An 18,500-nucleotide genomic window follows, 5' to 3' on the forward strand; every position below is an offset into this window, starting at 1 on the left:
TTCATCCTTGGTCCCCTTCAAACTAGGAAGGAAAACTTCCTTCCGGCTATTTTTCACATGTATTGTCGAGATGATAGATAAATCAGATAACTCACTTAGTGCCCCTCCCTGTACTGTTATGTCATTACTATTTATCACCCCTTCACTGATGCTTTGACTCGGAGAGACACAGTACCGCCAACATGTGAGAATTGCCGAAACGGAAGAAATAGTGCAGTACCGGCCCACTTCAAGCACTGGTTCCATTTTATGTCTCCATATAGCACTTTTTTTCAATAAATTGTCCGTGAAAGAAGATGCTAAACTTAAAATAAGTTTAATATAATAAATTCCTGTATAATATTATGTATTAATTGAGTTGTTTTATTTTACATTTCTTTTCAAAGGTATTTTGTGACCAGTCTGATTTACGGGTAAACTTTTATGTAATGAAATTATCTTATATTGTCTTGATGATATATTGGAGGCCAAAATTATTAAAACACCTGGCAGATCTAAAAAAATTGACAATTTTTGACTCCAAAACATGATTTAATTTCATAATGAGGGTTGCTCTGAGCACAACAAATGTACCAGACTTTGAGGGGACAAATAAGGAAAATGACCTAAATCTTCTTATGATGGCCCCCACTGTATCTACAAAGTCATCATTATGCTCTATAAACCATATAGAATAGAGCCATAAAGAGATTTAGGTCATTTTCCCTACTGACCCTCTCAATGTCCGTATTTCAACCCCATGAAGCAAATTTGGAGCGAGTTGAAAAATAAACTGCACCTGTTTAAAGGAAAGCCTTTGGTTTGAGTTGCAGAAGGCATGGGATAACATTACTGATGAAGTTCTGAGGAAATAGTGTATGTGACACTATGCCAGATAGACGTGCTTCTGTAATTGCTATATTGCAAAAGGTGGACATACAAAATATTACACTTAAAAGTGCATAAAAGAGTACAATTCACTTCATCTGATATTTGTTGTGTTCAGAGCAACCCTCATTATGAAATTAAATGTTTTGGAGGCAATAAAGGTCAATATTTTCAGATCTGTCAAGTTTTCATTGTAAAAAATCTTTGCTGCCTTTAATCAACTTAGATTTGCAAGTCATTTCAACTTACTATTATTTATCTTGACAAGAGATGAGTTGTTACAACTTAGAAAATAAAGTTGCCTTTTTTAACTATATTTTACAAGTTATAACAACTCATCTCTAATCAAGATAAATAATAGTAAGTTGAAATTATTTGTAAATCTGAGTTGATTAAACAAAAAAATTTAAGGCAGCAAAGAATGTTTTACAGTGTTAAACTAAATATAAATATTTAAAAAATATATTTACAATGGTTGAGACGGATGCTTGGCACAAAAAAATCACATACTTCCATACTATACAGCAGGCGAAAAGCGGTAGGCGGGCGAATAGTTATCCAAATTCATGATTCACGCAACGCGATTTACTAATGTTTGCACGTGTCTGGTATTTGCGTCATTATTTAACGCCTAAAAAGCATGTCTTAAATCATTTTGCGCTTGAAATAGCTGCAGAGAGCGCGTGATACAAGGGAAAATATTTTTTTAACATGTAACAGTTTTGAAACATACAGAGGAACATATTATAAAAAAAATGTTGTTTGCCAAGCCATGTTATTTTTTATTTGCTGAAGTAAATCACTAGGAGAAGTCACACAATACCAGGATTTTCAAAACTTCTTGTAAACCCTCATTTTTTGTCCTTCAGTTCTTTCCAGTGTACTATGACTTTGTTACCTGAGATTTCCCACCCCGTATTTTCCACTGCAATGTCCGTGGTGCCGAACTCAGCTCTGCTTATTTGCGACCATGAATTTATTTGCACTGCTCTTAATAGATTGTGTTGGTGATTATGGAAATCAGCTGTTGCATCTGTGTGATTTAATTTGCACCTTTTTAGTAAATAACCCGCAAATATTTCCACTACCATTGACGTTTTTTTGGAATTGCACTCTTATGCTAATTTGCCCCGTTTAGGAAATCTGTCCCTAAAGGGGGTCGCACACCGGACGCGCAGCTCAGCTCCGAGCCGTTCTAAAAAAAAATCGAACACATTGTTTTCTATGAGTTTACGCACACCGGCGCCGACAGGTGGTGCCTGTCCCCAGCTACAACTCAGGAAGTTGCTCAAATCCCTGTCGCGCCACAGAGCGCCATTCACATAGTTTAACATTAAATAACATCATATTTGTCCCAAATCATTAACGATTAACATTGGCTGCTAATTTATATTTTGCATATTGAAGTAGACGCTATCTGACTAAGCTCGCGCTATTTAATGTGCATTTCCGGTGTACAATATGCAACTCGACGCAGCGCTGAGCTGCGCGTCCGGTGTGCAAGCCCCTTTAGTGTCAATTGATGTCACTTCCTGAGTGTCTTCATTTGTTGTAATCGTCAAGCAATGTTGTAATCGTGAAACAAGGCTAAACATGACTAAAAAAAATCTTTCGGTGTACTGTTACAATACTGCTGTGTTTACTGTATTATCAGGGATTAAAGTTCTTACCAGTGAATGCATTCGATATGCTGGAAATCTGGAACAGAGCTTTAGGTCTCTGTAAAGCCACTCTCCTGCCGAGATGAACATCACGACACCAAAAACATTATAGTCAGCACTGTGATATTCTTGATCATTGTCACACAGCTGTCTAATCAAAGTCAGATCACAAGCTTTTGTCAGATCAAACTGAGGATTGATTTGGGCCAAAATGTGAAAGAATAGCAGCTTGATGGATTCCCACTGCAGTTGGATTTGATTCAGATTTTGATGAGAATGATTGTTTTACTTACAAGATTGAAGGCTTGACTAAGGGAGTGTCATTGACTGTGTCTAATTCACTACAGAGAACATGATGACAGGATCTATGCCTGACTCTCAATTCTGACAACAAAAGGATTTAGTTTCTTCTGTCTAGACTCGGAGAGAAACGTAGCAATAGTCTGATTATAAAAGTTTCTTGCATACCTCTGCTGAAGCTGTCTAGAGGGAATCAGTCCAGCTCTGGGGTTGGCCTCACCATGCTGTCTGGCCTGCCACCAGGTATCATCCTCTTGGCTTACAATCTGTAACACATCCCCTCTCATGAACTCCAACCCGGCGTCTTTGCACGGAATAGCAGGATCTGCATTGGGATCGTAATCAAAAAGTGCCCTCACGAAGATCTGCAAGAATGTATTTTGATGTCATTAGGTTTGGTTTTAATTATGTGGAGTGTAAGACAACAATGTGCTCAATCTAGACTTCTGACAAATAGACCTTGGTGTTTTTTGTCTTTGATTCTTCTTTGGTGCCTGGAATTACTTTAAAGGTCACGGCTCCCTCTGACAAGGCCTGGAAGAAGTGATTATTAACAGATACAGGTCCAAAGCAAGCTTACAATATATAGATTAAATAACACATACACTCACCTAAAGGATTATTAGAAACACCATACTAATACTGTGTTTGACCCCCTTTCACCTTCAGAACTGCCTTAATTCTACGCGGCATTGATTCAACAAGGTGCTGAAAGCATTCTTTAGAAATGTTGGCCCATATTTATAGGATAGCATCTTGCAGTTGATGGAGATTTGTGGGATGCACATCCAGAGCACATCCCAAAGATGCTCTGTAGGGTTGAGATCTTGTGACTGTGGGGACCATTTTAGTACAGTGAACTCATTGTCATGTTCAAGAAACCAGTTTGAAATTATTTGAGCTTTGTGACATGGTGCATTATCCTGCTGGAAGTAGCCATCAGAGGATAGGTAAATAGTGGTCATAAAGGGATGGACATGGTCAGAAACAATGTTCAGGTAGGCCGTGGCATTTAAACGATGCCCAATTGGCACTAAGGGGCCTAAAGTGTGCCAAGAAAACATCCCCCACACCATTACACCACCACCACCAGCCTGCACAGTGGTAACAAGGCATGATGGATCCATGTTCTCATTCTGTTTACGCCAAATTCGACTCTACCATCTGAATGTCTCAACAGAAATCGAGACTCAACCGACCAGGCAACATTTTTCCAGTCTTCAACTGTCCAATTTTGGTGAGCTCGTGCAAATTTCCTATTTGTAGTGGAGATGAGTGGTACCCGGTGGGGTCTTCTGCCATTGTAGCCCATCCGCCTCAAGGTTGTGCATGTTGTGGCTTCACAAATGCTTTGCTGCATACCTCGGTTGTAACGAGTTGTTATTTCAGTCAAAGTTGCTCTTCTATCAGCTTGAATCAGTCGGCCCATTCTCCTCTGACCTCTAGCATCAACAAGGTATTTTCACCCACAGGACTGCCACATGCTGGATGTTTTTCCCTTTTCACACCATTCTTTGTAAACCCTAAAAATGGTTGTGCGTGAAAATCCCAGTAACTCGGCAGATTGTGAAATACTCAGACGGTCCGTCTGGCATCAATAACCATGCCACGCTTAAAATTGCTTAAATCACCTTTCTTTCCCATTCTGACATTCATTTTGGAGTTCAGGGGATTGTCTTGACCAGGACCACATCCCTAAATGCATTGAAGCAACTGCCATGTGATTGGTTGATTAGATAATTACATTAATGAGAAATTGAACAGGTGGCCCTAATAATCCTTTAGGTGAGTGTATAAACAAAGACACAATGCAGGACTGGTATCCTCAGGAGAACATACAGACAAACACATACACAAATGCTTAAATGCATACAAACGGAGGCTTACTAGTATGGGAATAATGTCCTCCGGGTTCTTGTCCTCCATGGGAACTCCATTTACTTCCTTCAGCTTGTCACCTTTATAAATTAGACCTGTAATATTTAACAGGTGAAGAGCAACAAATTAGCTAAATCAATACAACACATTGTGTCTTTTTCATTGAGGCAAATCTGACTTTTGGATCCCTCACAGTTTAATGCTTTGAACTGACATGCAGAGATAGGAATTGGCAAAGGGCATACGTTCTTTGGGCAGTGTATACGTCTGAAACCTGATTTGCATAACTGTTGTTGTAAAACAGATGCTACTGTATAATAATGAAGATAGCAAGTTCAAATAAACAGTTCCTTCAGCGCGCATGATTCATTCTAGGTAAATTCCCACCTGTATATTCTTTAAAAAAATATTTTTGGATGTGAAACGAGCTTCTGTTGACATATAAGACTTCTAAGTAATGAAGCCACAGAATGACAGCTGTATACACATTATCTTTTCCCAGTTATTTTTCATTCAAAGTTACCTCCAGATGAATTGCAGGGACCATTAAACGCGGTGCAATCTGGGGCAAAGGCTTTAAATTTAACAATAATGGCTTTTCAATAGTTCCCCGAAACCCCTTGGGTTTCGCACAGAGCTCTTATTATCAAGAATGAGTTTTCACTGTAAAGAGTTGTTGAGTTGGTTACAGGTTTAATAGGTACAAAAAATCTTGATGTTATATTCAGACAAGAGTACTGGTACAGGCTTTCTCATATATGGACATCGGACTGGTGAACTTTTAACTTTAGAGTAGATGTAAATGTTTCTTACCACTTCGATCAGCAGCTCCTCCTCTCATAATCCGTGCCACAACTATATCTCCACTGGACTCATCTCTCTTTATAGTGGCTCCCTGGAACAAAGAAATGTTTACCAAGAAACTTTGAGCTGTCATTCAGAAATACAAATCGCAAAGTTCCAGCATTTATTCAAAGCAAATCGTCTGTAAAGCTCTAGTTCATATCTGAAGGGACCAATTACAAGCAAGCAATCCCAGTTTGCCTTGTAAATCGATTTGTGACTGTCAGGACGGGTCCAAGAAAACTGTACCGATATCTTCACAGAGGGTGATACAGGTGTGTTTACATTACAGAAACCTGAAGATATGCAAAAATTTGACAATTAAACCATGACGAAAAGTCGAGCCTAATGAAGGAAATTCTATTCCTGAAGGCTCAAATTAAGACAAGAAAGCTTTTGTTGAACTCACACAGCTTGTTGACATTACATGTCAAACATCTGATAAATGTATTTTAGTGTGTCAAGGAACAAATCAGCGGCCAGGTTTATTGGATCCGCATACTCGTAATGTTTGACCTTGATGAATTAGATACACGTCTGTGCATTTACTCATATTACGGCACTTCTCACTTAAAGATAATAATTTGAGATTTATTCACAAATTTTTGCACAATTTTGAGTGCCTCAGCTCTCGGGATGGTCAATACCACTGAGAAACCAATATTGTTTAGGTTAAACCCTCCAAAACAAATGAATAGCTTGCTAGAGTCCTAAAATAAACTCTAGTCAACATTTAAGTCCTCGCAGGGCCTCTTAGGTTTTAGGAGGTCACTCTAAGCTTCTACAAGCCTGCGAAAAAGTACACAATAAGCTACATGATGATAAACTAATAGTCAGGGTACATAGAGGACCATTACAGAAGTTAGGAGGCCCAGCATAGTTCCTTGACCACGAGCGAACCCAAAATGGCCTGTGGTCCTTAAACTCAGAGCTTAGGGCCCCTTTTAATGGTACAAAATCATCTCCGGCTTATGCAGAATTTGCGTGTTTCCTCTCATGTGCGGAACTGCTTTTTAAATAGAGAATGGAGAAACCACGACCCCATGTTTATAGCTCTCTATTCATGGTGTGGAGAAAACAGATGGGTTCTGGTCCGTACAGAACAATAAGTTTTAAGGTTCATTCAGTCTCATGGCAACATTACTGCTCCTCATCAATAAGGTATAACCTTCATCTCCTAATCCCATGGGAATCACATCAATTCACGGATCTGACGTCCATTAAACCGCAATCACAGGACCATCGGCCACGGCATAACTGCTGCTTGAGGCTGATTGTGCATGAGGTTTGATCCAGACCACAGAAACGATATAAGCTAAGATAGTGTAGTTTCATTTGATTATAGGACAGACAGACAAACAAAACATGTTGATTTATTTTTGTTTGGTGACAGCATCCATGTGTGTGTTCCCACACTGCTTGAAGATCTCGAGTCTTCTGTAACTTACAACATGTGCGATTTAGTCTCTGACAAATAACCTAAACCTCTTGACTAATTCATCATAGTCTATTCAATTCCAATCAGAATCACAATCGTGGCAGACAACAGATGGAAAAAAACATTCAGTCCAGTGAGCGGATGGCACGGAGGGACTCTTCGTCACGGACGTACCAAAAAATGATGATACACTTTCCGTTCGTTCTCTGGAATTCATAAAGCTCCATTCAAACGGCCGCCTCGTTCGGCGTTACTCGCCAGATTTTTTTACAGACAAAAAGAGACATAATAAGGGAAAGGCATTTTACATTATGATCGGGAAGGCAGCCATGCTGTGTGTCGGAACAAGAAGGACAAGCAACAATAAAAAGATAAACCTTGTTTGAGACGGTTCGTTCTGAAGTCGTGCGTTTTATTTGACGAGGGCTGTACAATGTTTCCTATTTGTTTTCAAACGTCACATCTAAGAAACACAAATGTAAGTGCAGATGGTTTTGTTCAATGATGGAAAATATGATTCTGAAGGTAGAGCTGAGGGCAAGACTGATCCAGGTTACGCTTTGATACTCTTTAGTATTATAATCCAAATCTTTACTCTAAATATGCGTGCCTTAATAATGCTGGTGATTGTAATCAAAAACAATTTTGTGAAGTTTTCCAAATCAAATTTCAGTGCCATGACCCTAACAGGATAGTTCACCCAAAAATGGGAACTCAGGTCATTATTTACTTATTCTCATATCCTTCCAAACCCATATGACTTTCTTTCTTATGTGAAACAAGTAGGAAAAAGTTGATATTGCTCTTTTCCACGCTGCTCTTGCTCATGTCAAACATGGCATGACAGGCTGCTCTTTTCCATACAATGAAAGGTGACCAGAGGTCATATCCAAAAATGACCATACAGATTACAATCCATGTGACACTTGTGCTATATATTCCAAGTTTCCAATGCCATAGCTTTGTGTGAGGAAATGAAAGATTATTATTTTTCACTGTTTGCTTATTCATAAAAACTTTACACAAAGTAATCAAATACTTCTCAATATTTTCCTGTTTTTTGTACTGTGAATCTGTACTGTATAAAGGTAAACAAAGCTGACTTGACTTGAAGCTTTCAGTTTAATCTAAGCATGAATGGTTTGATTTATGTTAATTTATAAGTTAAAATATGACAATGCATTACTTAAACAAGTAAAAAAAATCTAATTTAAAAAAAACGTAAGGGTTAAAGTTGACAAATTTCCTAGAAGCTCTTACATTTGTTCAGATCACAGTATTTTATTGGATGGCCTGCATTCTTATGACTTTTCTGATGTAACCAAAGGCACTCACCAGTGGCTCCTGGTTTTTAATCATACAAATGATCTTCACAGAGTCTTCTTCATCCTCTTTGTAATCATGCAATAGAGGCAAAGGAGGCAACCGAGGGTCATAGTCTTTTTGGGCCACCGTGTCATGCACTGAGAGAAGACCCTGAGGAGGACGATAAAGCACAGATGTGAGATGACTTTGATGAGGGTCATCAGATATCATGAGGGTACTGTGATGATGACTGTGTATGATCTCAATTATTACACTGCAAATATGGAAATTTTGATTTGAGATACAATAATTTTTTTTGTAAGAAGAAAGAGAATGGAGTGATACGATAGGCTTTAAACTAGTCATTTATGAAAATGGATGCCCGGGACAAAGGTCAGTTATACAGAAAAGCATTCATAAGTGAATCTGCAGCACATACACTGAAAAAAAAATGCTGGGTTATTTTTCCATTTTAACCCATTGTTGGGTCAAATATGTTTAACCCAAAGTTTTGTTAGTGCAAACCTAAAACACTACAGTCCTGCAACTGAAACTTTGTTCAAATTGTCTGTACTCCAGTCTGAAGACAAGCAACTCCAGGATGTCCCAGAGGAGAACATGCGTCTTGAACCAGGCCTGCTATGCTCTCCAGGAGCAGAGTGGACCGATGGGCACATTGTGTAAGATGCTGTGGGGGGGGGGGGGTTAAATTCCGAAAATGATGTAATAAAGTTTTTATTTTGTATATATATATATATATATATATATATATATATATACATACACTCACCTAAAGGATTATTAGGAACACCTGTTAAATTTCTAATTAATCCAATTATCTAATCAACCAATCACATGGCAGTTGCGATGTGTTTAGGGGTGTGGTCCTGGTGAAGACAATCTCCTGAACTCCAAACTGAATGTCAGAATGGGAAAGAAAGGTAATTTAAGCAGTTTTGAGCGTGGCATGGTTGTTGGTGCCAGAAGGGCCGGTCTGAGTATTTCACAATCTGCTGTTACTGGGATTTTCACGCACAACCATTTCTAGGGTTTACAAAGAATGGTGTGAAAAGGGAAAAGCATCCAGTATGCGGCAGTCCTGTGGACGAAAATGCCTTGTTGATGCTAGAGGTCAGAGGAGAATGGGCCGACTGATTCAAGCTGATAGAAGAGCAACTTTGACTGAAATAACCACTCGTTACAACCGCGGTATGGAGCAAAGCATTGAGGCGGATGGGCTACATCAGCAGAAGACCCCACTGGGTACCACTCATCTCCACTACAAATAGGAAAAAGAGGCTACAATTTGCACATTTCTCACCAAAATTGGACAGTTGAAGACTGGAAAAATGTTGCCTGGTCTGATGAGTCTCGATTTCTGTTGAGACATTCAGATGGTAGAGTCAGAATTTGGCGTAAACAGAATGAGAACATGGATCCATCATGCCTTGTTATCACTGTGCAGGCAGGTGGTGGTGGTGTAATGGTGTGGGGGATGTTTCCTTGGCACACTTTAGGCCCTTTAGTGCCAATTGGGCATCGTTTAAATGCCACGGCCAACCTGAGCATTGTTTCTGACCATGTCCATCCCTTTATGACCACCATGTACCCATCCTCTGATGGCTACTTCCAGCAGGATAATGCACCATGTCACAAAGCTCGAATCATTTCAAATTGGTTTCTTGAACATGACAATGAGTTCACTGTACTAAAATGGCCCCCACAGTCACCAGATCTCAACCCAATAGAGCATCTTTGGGATGTGGTGGAACCGGAGCTTTGTGCCCTGGATGTGCATCCCACAAATCTCCATCAACTGCAAGATGCTATCCTATCAAAATGGGCCAACATTTCTAAAGAATGCTTTCAGCACCTTGTTGAATCAATGGCACATAGAATTAAGGCAGTTCTGAAGGCAAAAAGGGGTCAAACACAGTATTATTTTGCACTGTAAAAAAAGTCCGTAAAAATTTCAATGTTATTGCAGCTGGGTTGCCGGTAATTTACCGTAGATTTACATTTATGTTATTTACTGGCAAGAGTTTGTTCAAAGTTAAATAATTTTAAATATTAACAAGTCTTTATCTTTACAGAATAAAACTATACAAAAACAGCCTCATGCAAAGCATTCTGGGAACCAGAAATCATCATCAACCTTTTTCTGTTTTTTGCTTCAGATTTTGTTTCCCAGAATGTTTTGCTTGATGCTGTTTTTTAGTTTTACTCTGTAAAGACAAAGACTTGTAAATGTTAAATGTTCATTTAACTTTGAACAAAATGTTGCCAGTAAATAACATAAATTTAAATCTACGGTAAATTACCGGCAACTCAGCTGCAATTTCTACGGATTTTTTTACAGTGTGGTGTTCCTAATAATCCTTTAGGTGAGGGTATATATATGTACTGTATATACTTTAGAAGAAAAATCTTCTTTATTGGCTTGATAAAACTCTTTCCACAATGAACATCACCTCACTTAGGAAACCTTGTTGCCTCATAAAATGTGCGAGCCAGATAAACGATCCAAAAACCAACATATTATTAATCTATAAGAAATAAAGCTGTCAAAGCCCTCATCTGTAAAACTTCTGAACTCCATAAACCTAATGTGTGTGTCTGGCTTTTAACAGGCCTAAAAGTCTATTTTCTTTAGTCCTTTTCTTGTCAAACTGACGCTTATAGTTAGAAAAACAGCTTAATTTCTATATTAGGTCAACTGTATATGATTACTGTACGTTTGATCAACTGTTCCAACAGAAGAATATCCATGCCAAAAGCAGACGACTTGTTTAGAGAAAAGAAAGAAACACGCATCATTTGGATTCATTCTCCACCAAATACTCTTCATGTGTCTTTTATCTAGCGACAAAAGCCCACCATCAATGCAAGAATTCCTTCATCTGCTTTTACTTTGAGTCACTTAAACTAGTATAGTAGAGATAGTCACGCTCCCTTGTGCTTGATCCTTTCAGATGCGAGCGTACATTCTCTTCTCACCTGTACATGAGGTTTGGCGAGCAGGTCCAATAGCTCTAATGTCTCTGGGCTGGCGACCGTGCCTCGCAGCTCCTCTGCCAACTGAAACATAAGGCAAATATTTTCAAAAGACATTTAGCATACGCAACTTAATAATGTCTATACAATATGTAATAACAGGCTCTGACCGCTCGATTCACTTACTTTATGCTCCAGGTATCATGGACTGATTTGGTGCCAGTTTGCTTTGGCAATGCTCAGGAGTCTGGTTCAATCTATCCAAACTCACTCGACAATATTATGCGAGTGTTTGCATAGCAGGTCAAAAAGCCACAGGACCAGGAGCCCTGGAGAAATTGTCGTTTCTGTTGTGGCTCAGCCAAACAACCACCAGCTAGACTGAATTTGGTTGTGAGTGACACCGGACCTGACATTAAACATACATTAAATCTCCACAACTGAAATTTTACACCAAGCTGCAAGGTAAGAAAATCACTTTTAATGGCTTAATGCTCCAAAATGTCCTCCTCACTTTAAGGCAGAGGGGAGATGGAAAGTGATATCGCTCTAAAACTACTTGTTGGCTTAATGAAATACAGCATACACAGACAGACACGAGCTTGAGATAATCTTCTGTTTCAGGAGTCTCTGCAGAGTTGAGCTGATACAGACAGGGATGATTGCTTTTGCAAAAGGTGCATGGCTTTTATATTATACGTTGGAAAACTGTAAAAGGGAGATAATAATAATGAGATTGGTTCTTTAAAAGGGATAGTTCATCCAAAAATGAAAATTCTGTCATCATTTACTCGCCCTCATGTTGTTCTAAATCTGTATGAGTTTCTTCAATCATAAGTTTCTTCACACAAAATAAGATATTTTGGTCACATATGGTAAGCACACCGTTGACGGTACCCATTAACTTCCAAAGTATTTGTTTGTTCTACTATGGAAGTCAAAGAGTGCCATCAACTTTTGGGTTACCGTCATTTACCAGAATATCCTCCTTTGTGTTAAACAGAATAAAGAAACTCATACAGATTTAAAACATCATGAGGGTGAGGACATTTTTGGGGTCATTTTTTGAATCTAAATTTTGTGGGAATAATTTGATTGGGAAGAATTTCTATCCATTTAAACAAATGCTTTTAAATAAATTTCCATTTAAAGAGCACCGATTACATTGCCAACAACAACGTTATTTTGTGTATTTGGTATAACACAATGTGTTTGCATGGTTCATGGTTCAAAAATACATTATTTTCAACATACCGTACATATTGTTTCTCCATAAATCCCTGTCGTTCTGAAAAGTGCAGTGTCATCCGATTGGCCAGCTAATCTGTATGTTGTGATTGGGCTGAATACCTCTGACGTCATCCAGAAATGTGACGCTCCACACCATGTTTTGAAGATTAGCTCACAATGCTGACGATGCAATATCGTCATTACTACCTTATCAATACAGAGCCGAATCTGATCCAGAAAATGCAGATTACCAAATTAATTGATAAACTTTCCCAGCGCATCTTGAGTAGGACGTAACAGATTGGTAACGTAAAGATTACTAAAACATTTACATCGTCTGCTTTCGTGATCATAGAAACGACAAACAACAAGCGCTACTCTGCACTGCACAAAACTGGTTTGAGTCATGGTTAAGTCAGTAGTAAATTTTTAAATATGAAAACATATACTACTTACAGGCTGTGAGTCAGAAGCGGACGAAATTATGATAATGACCACCGTTTTTACATCACCAAGTAAACTGTTGCCTACAATCCGTGTGTGTGTTGTAGTCAAAGAAAAAAAGATTTATGTTGGAAAGATAACTCGCGTCATTGTTTACTTTGGGATTTGTACCTTTGCATATTGTTGACATGTACTAATACACACTCACACACCAAAAGAAATGTAAAATGGATAGAATTGGATAATTGTTGCTCCTTAATTTCTGCTTTCCATGAGGGATAATAGCTCAAAGTTAATTGCACAGGTGAATAGAGTTTTTAGTGAACAAAAACATAGGTTTTAAACTAAAGCCTGAAGTATAGTTCAGTTTTTACACTTACACGAGGGTCCACGCACATGCGCGTACAGGAGTATCTTATGCAGTAGGCCAGGAGAGGTATTGCATTTTGTCGCAATGCGTTTGCGTCAAACTTCCGTGTACACATATGAGTTACATAAAATATGCTTTGCAAGGCTGTGCGTTCGACCGTGCACATAAAAAGCAAACTATACTCCAGGCTTTATAGCCAGAATTTCAGCGTGTTTTTTACTTAAGGCGCAGGTAAGAGATCACAGGCACAAAAATCTAATTTCCATAATGATCAAAGCAATCTATGAAGAGTAGCGCAAATTAGCGTAGGGTTTAAGACATGCTTTTTAAACATTAGGCTAAATAATGGCGCAAATACCAGTAAACTGACAATTGCAAACTTTAGTAAATCATGTTGCGTGATTCATTTAAATAGCACCTATTGTCCGATTCACGTTTTTACATTTTCTTTGCTGTGTAAGTGTGTATTAGTACGTTAACGATATGCAAAAGGTAAATACCCCAAAGTAAACGATGACGCGAGTTATCGTCTCCAATGTAAATCTCTTTTTTTGGACTACAACAAACACAGGGATTTTTGGTAACAGTTTACTTCCTGGAATTGGTGATGTAGACAATACCGACATCATCATGATTTCTCCCGCTTCGGACAAGTTAACTCCTGTTAGAATTGCATTGTGACTGAATCTTTCAAACATGGTAAGGAGCTAAACATTTCCGGCTGACGTCAGAGGTATTGAGGCCAATCACAATGTACAGATTTGCTGGCCAATCAGGGGCACAGAACTTTTCAAATCTGTGCATTTTAGGAAGAGAGTGAAATCTGGAGCTACAAAAATGTACTATATGTGTAAAAAATTTGTTTTTTAACCATAATCCCAGTGAGCACATTGTATTATACCAAATATACAAAATAACATTGTTTTTTAGCAATGAAATGGGTGCTCTTTAAATAGGCTACTCTCCTGTCCTTGAGTCTAAAGGGAAACTCTGTACTACATAATGTCAGTCTCAAAAAACAACTCCATGCCCTTTCAGCGCTTATTTTTCTCTGCATGTCTTTAGTAAATCCTGACAGTAGTTTTTTAATGCAAAAGAGGGATTTGCACAATTGCAAGCTGTTAATAAATCTAGCCCTAAATTAGAATTTTTATTCCACCTATAAAATAGCAAACATACTGTGTTTCTTTTCAGACATTTCAGTAGTCATCAGTATGGAACAGTATAAATGCATTTACACTGATTGTAACTAAAACCTCTTTCAGGTCCACTGAGCATTATCTAATAGCTCTGGTCTGGAGACACACAAACACCACAACTTACCTTAGAGGAGACTTTCATTCTTTTTATTTGTGTTAACTTTTCATGCTTTGTACAGCACTTTGGTCTGCTTCGGCGGTTTTTAAATGTGCTTTATAAATAAACATTGATTGATTGATTGAGACTTACACCCTGAACCAGGTCCTCTACGCTCTCCAGCAGTGGTGCAGGCTGCCTTTCCCTGTACTTCTGCAGCCTGTCATAAACCTATGAAAAGAAAAGAAGTGGCATTAAGCTGCAGTCTGCAGCCCCGGAGACTGTCTGACAACCCTGTTCACCCCCCAAAATTGGTCTGATAGCAAATTGTTTCTATGTATTATCTGAGTAATATGTCACTAGGGGTGATGATCGGATAAGCAGATAAGCCACAGACCTGTGCTAAATCTTTCAAACGAAATCTCCAGAACTTTAAGCAAAGACCATTGGCAATGAATGACCAACTGTCCGTCCATTGGCTGGACTTTTGTGTGTGTCGCAGGCAATGGGAAAACTATTAGAATTTTAGCCAAGAAAGATGTAATCATATTTATGGCCCTCACACAGCCAGCAATCCCTTATAAACACGAACATGTTTCATAACAGCTGTACAACTATGTAATTTTTTTAAAGATGATATCACACATCGAAAACAGACACACATGTAGGTTTCTGTAGAGATGGGATCAAGAAAACGGCACATATAAATCTGTACATTGTCAAATCTCACACATTATATGGATTCAAGCCAAAAAATAGCTAAATTCTTGAAATTAAATAGCTATCATATTTTCACAAAAAGGAATAAACACTCAGTGTTATGCAAAAGCTGAATTTCGCAAAGATGTATTCTTCTCACCCAAATCATATGCTGAATTTATTTCAGATTGTATGGTACTTTTTCCATAAAATTTCTCCTTGTTTGTAATGGCAGTGTAATTGCTTATTTTCCAACAGAAATGGCTCTGATTTTCTTTACAGTCACATGGCAGTGCCTTGGAAAAAGCAAGAACATTTTCTTCATGCGCACTTACTTTAATCCTTTAGTTGCATGTTTGTGTCTGGCACTGAAATTAGTTGGAACATGTTGTGCGGTGAGATTTGGTGAATCAATCTAAGATTTTTCTGTTTAATCTAAGACTCATGCTTTAATACAGTTGTTTGCTAATAAGTCATTTCATAGCTTGCCTCTTGGGAGACATTTGTGATTGTAACAAACATTTTTCTTCGAAATGGTCCTTTAACAGGTGTGTGTTTATGTGTGCATCTTATGACAGCATGCTATGCATGTTGCAGGTATTGATTATATAGTACATGTGTCAGAAAAGTTTTTTTAATTTCTCTAATGAATGCCAGATCGAATGGAAAATCTGATCTTGTCCTATACCATTCAATGACCTATTTGCAGCAAGGACTGTTAACAAACAGAGTGTCCAGAAGTCCAGCTGAGCTCTGTTTGGGCTTTTATCACTGTCTCGTCTTCCCCTTCCACCTCTCCTACCTCCCTGCTCACCAACCCACCACCTCACTCAGCATTGTAGACAGCATGTGCTGGATTCATTAGACCTGTCTGCCAGCAAATGATGATGCTGGGTGTGCGCACAACGCAGTGTTTGGGGATCTCAGCTTTCAACAGATTTCATCATAAAGATGCCTGCGAGTTTAATGCACAATATTTAAGAAAGAGCCTTAGTGAGTGAGTGCATGAGTTACGAAGTGAGTGAGTGAGTGAACACTTTAATGAAGTCAATGAAAGACAATGAATGAATGTGATTCAGTCAATCTCTAGTAAATGTCTTGCTATGGACAAGCCAATGGAATAACATGAACTGGAACATTTAAGTTCAAGCTGCACTGAAAAAGTGTATTCATTAAGTGGGCTAGTACCAACCTACTAATATACTGGTTGCTGCTAAAATAAACTCTGACCTTAATAAGCAGATGCACGGTATTGCCCATGAGCATGTCCTGTAGAAAAGTACTGTCCTCTGTGGTGTCCATGTGTGATTCTAACTCACAAAGCAAAGAGGCCAGTAGCCTACACACACCTGAGGATGGCAAGTGTAACATTTAGGAAAGAAATATAGGAAATTCCCTGAAGTGGGAATCTATAAATTATTGTACTGTAATGCTCATTATTTGTATCTTAAAGGAACAGTTCACTCAAAATGTAAAATTCTGTCATCATTTTCTCATCCTCATGTTGTTTTAAATCTGTATGAATTTCTTTTTTTCTGATGAACACAAAAGATGATATTTTGATAAAAGATGATAAGCACACAGCTTATTGTAACCATCGACTTCCATAGTAGGAAAACTAAACTAAAAATATTATGGAAGCATTGTGATAAATGAGGAAGAGGATATTTTAATAAATGATGATAAGAACACAGCTGATGGTACCCATTGAATTCCATCGTATTTGTTTTTCCTACTATGGTTACTATCAGCTGTGTGCTTATCATCTTTTATCAAAATATCTTCTTTTGTGTTTATCAGAAAAAATAAAATTCATACAGGTTTAGAACAACTTACGAATGAGAAAATGCTGACAGAATTTTCATTTTTGGGTGAACTGTCCCTTTAAATACCACAATATCGCCATCTACTGGAACTAAGTAAAACGTTTACAATTCACACACTATTTATTATATGATTTATTCAACTTGCCTAACACCTGCTGGAAAGCTTTTAAAAGAGACACAATACAAACCAACTAGAAGCAACTTAAACACGAAGCCATATTATTTTCTTAAAAGTCATTTTTACAGCACTATACATCGTACTCACCTCCTGGTCCAACGGGTGGGTTCATCATTATCTGTGTACGGTGAAGGAGATAAAGGGTTTTTTCGGAAGCCTGCTGAGGTAATGTTTGATGAAAATAATATTTTTAGACATTTTTTTTAAGATATTTTTATTTATTATAATTTCATAATTAATAACTGCATTAAATTGGTAAAACGTGTATTAAGACTGCAATAGTATAATTGCTAGTCCTTGGGTGCTTTCACATATGAGAATACTTCCATCTAGTGGTAAACATTGTCGTAAATATTTTAAAGGGATAGTTCACCTAAAAAGTGAAAATTCTGTCATCATCTCTCATCCTCATGTTGTTTTAAACCTGTATGAATTGTAACCATTGACCTCCATAGTAGGAAACAAAATTATAGAAGTATTGCGATAAATGACGAAGAAGATATTTTGATAAATGATGGCAGCATAGAGTTGACGGAACCCATTGAATTCCATCGTATATATATATATATTTTTACTAAAGTCAATGGTTACAATCAGATTTGATTATCCCTTTAACTTTGAGTCGTTATATTATATTATGTTTGCATTAAACAATGAGCTGAAAGTAGTCACAATACCTTTTTTTAATATTACAAATAAAGTATTTTTCAAAATAATAAAAACATTTTCCTACACTTACCTGGCTTGAAAAATATAGCTCAAATCCTTTTCAAAATGTTCCTCAGTTTTCTTCCAAAACTCAAAATTAAGTGTATGTCAATGGATCACTCACGGGCTTATATACGGCCAACTTGGTCTTTGAAAATGTTCAATACTGACTGACCCAAATAAAACAGATGACCAGAAACATCGATATAATCTCAGCATGTGACCTTATCTGTGCACACAACGTTAACGCATAAACGGCAGCCTTCCACGACAGACAGACAAACAAACACATTAAAAACACGTAAAAATTACACTTTGATAAAAAGCTGGCAAAATTGTTTTTTTTTCATGTGTTGGCCTCAATTCTTAACTAATCAAACTAAACTAATTAAAAAATATACAAAAAAGACTCTACATAAGTTTATTTGTAAACATAATTGCGTTATTTGATATGCTAAACATA

At 37.8% G+C, this 18,500-nt stretch overlaps 1 protein-coding gene across 1 annotated transcript in view; it reads right to left on the reverse strand.

The window, feature by feature from the left end:
• The window catches only part of mpp7b (MAGUK p55 scaffold protein 7b), a 55,719-nt gene extending 39,055 nt beyond the window's left edge, over positions 1 to 16,664 (reverse strand). The window contains exons 1-9 of the mRNA XM_065269968.2: positions 16,556 to 16,664; positions 14,780 to 14,857; positions 11,290 to 11,370; positions 8,323 to 8,463; positions 5,520 to 5,601; positions 4,716 to 4,801; positions 3,288 to 3,362; positions 2,997 to 3,193; positions 2,538 to 2,602 (exon numbers count right to left, since the gene is read on the reverse strand). Coding sequence (XP_065126040.2) covers positions 2,538 to 2,602; positions 2,997 to 3,193; positions 3,288 to 3,362; positions 4,716 to 4,801; positions 5,520 to 5,601; positions 8,323 to 8,463; positions 11,290 to 11,370; positions 14,780 to 14,857; positions 16,556 to 16,627 — 877 coding nt within the window. The 5' untranslated portion in view covers positions 16,628 to 16,664. The remainder of the gene's footprint in view (positions 1 to 2,537; positions 2,603 to 2,996; positions 3,194 to 3,287; positions 3,363 to 4,715; positions 4,802 to 5,519; positions 5,602 to 8,322; positions 8,464 to 11,289; positions 11,371 to 14,779; positions 14,858 to 16,555) is intronic.
• Between the last annotated feature and the right edge of the window lie 1,836 nt (positions 16,665 to 18,500).

This window comes from Paramisgurnus dabryanus, chromosome 6, assembly GCF_030506205.2.
Source record: "Paramisgurnus dabryanus chromosome 6, PD_genome_1.1, whole genome shotgun sequence".
Classification (NCBI taxonomy): domain Eukaryota; kingdom Metazoa; phylum Chordata; class Actinopteri; order Cypriniformes; family Cobitidae; genus Paramisgurnus; species Paramisgurnus dabryanus.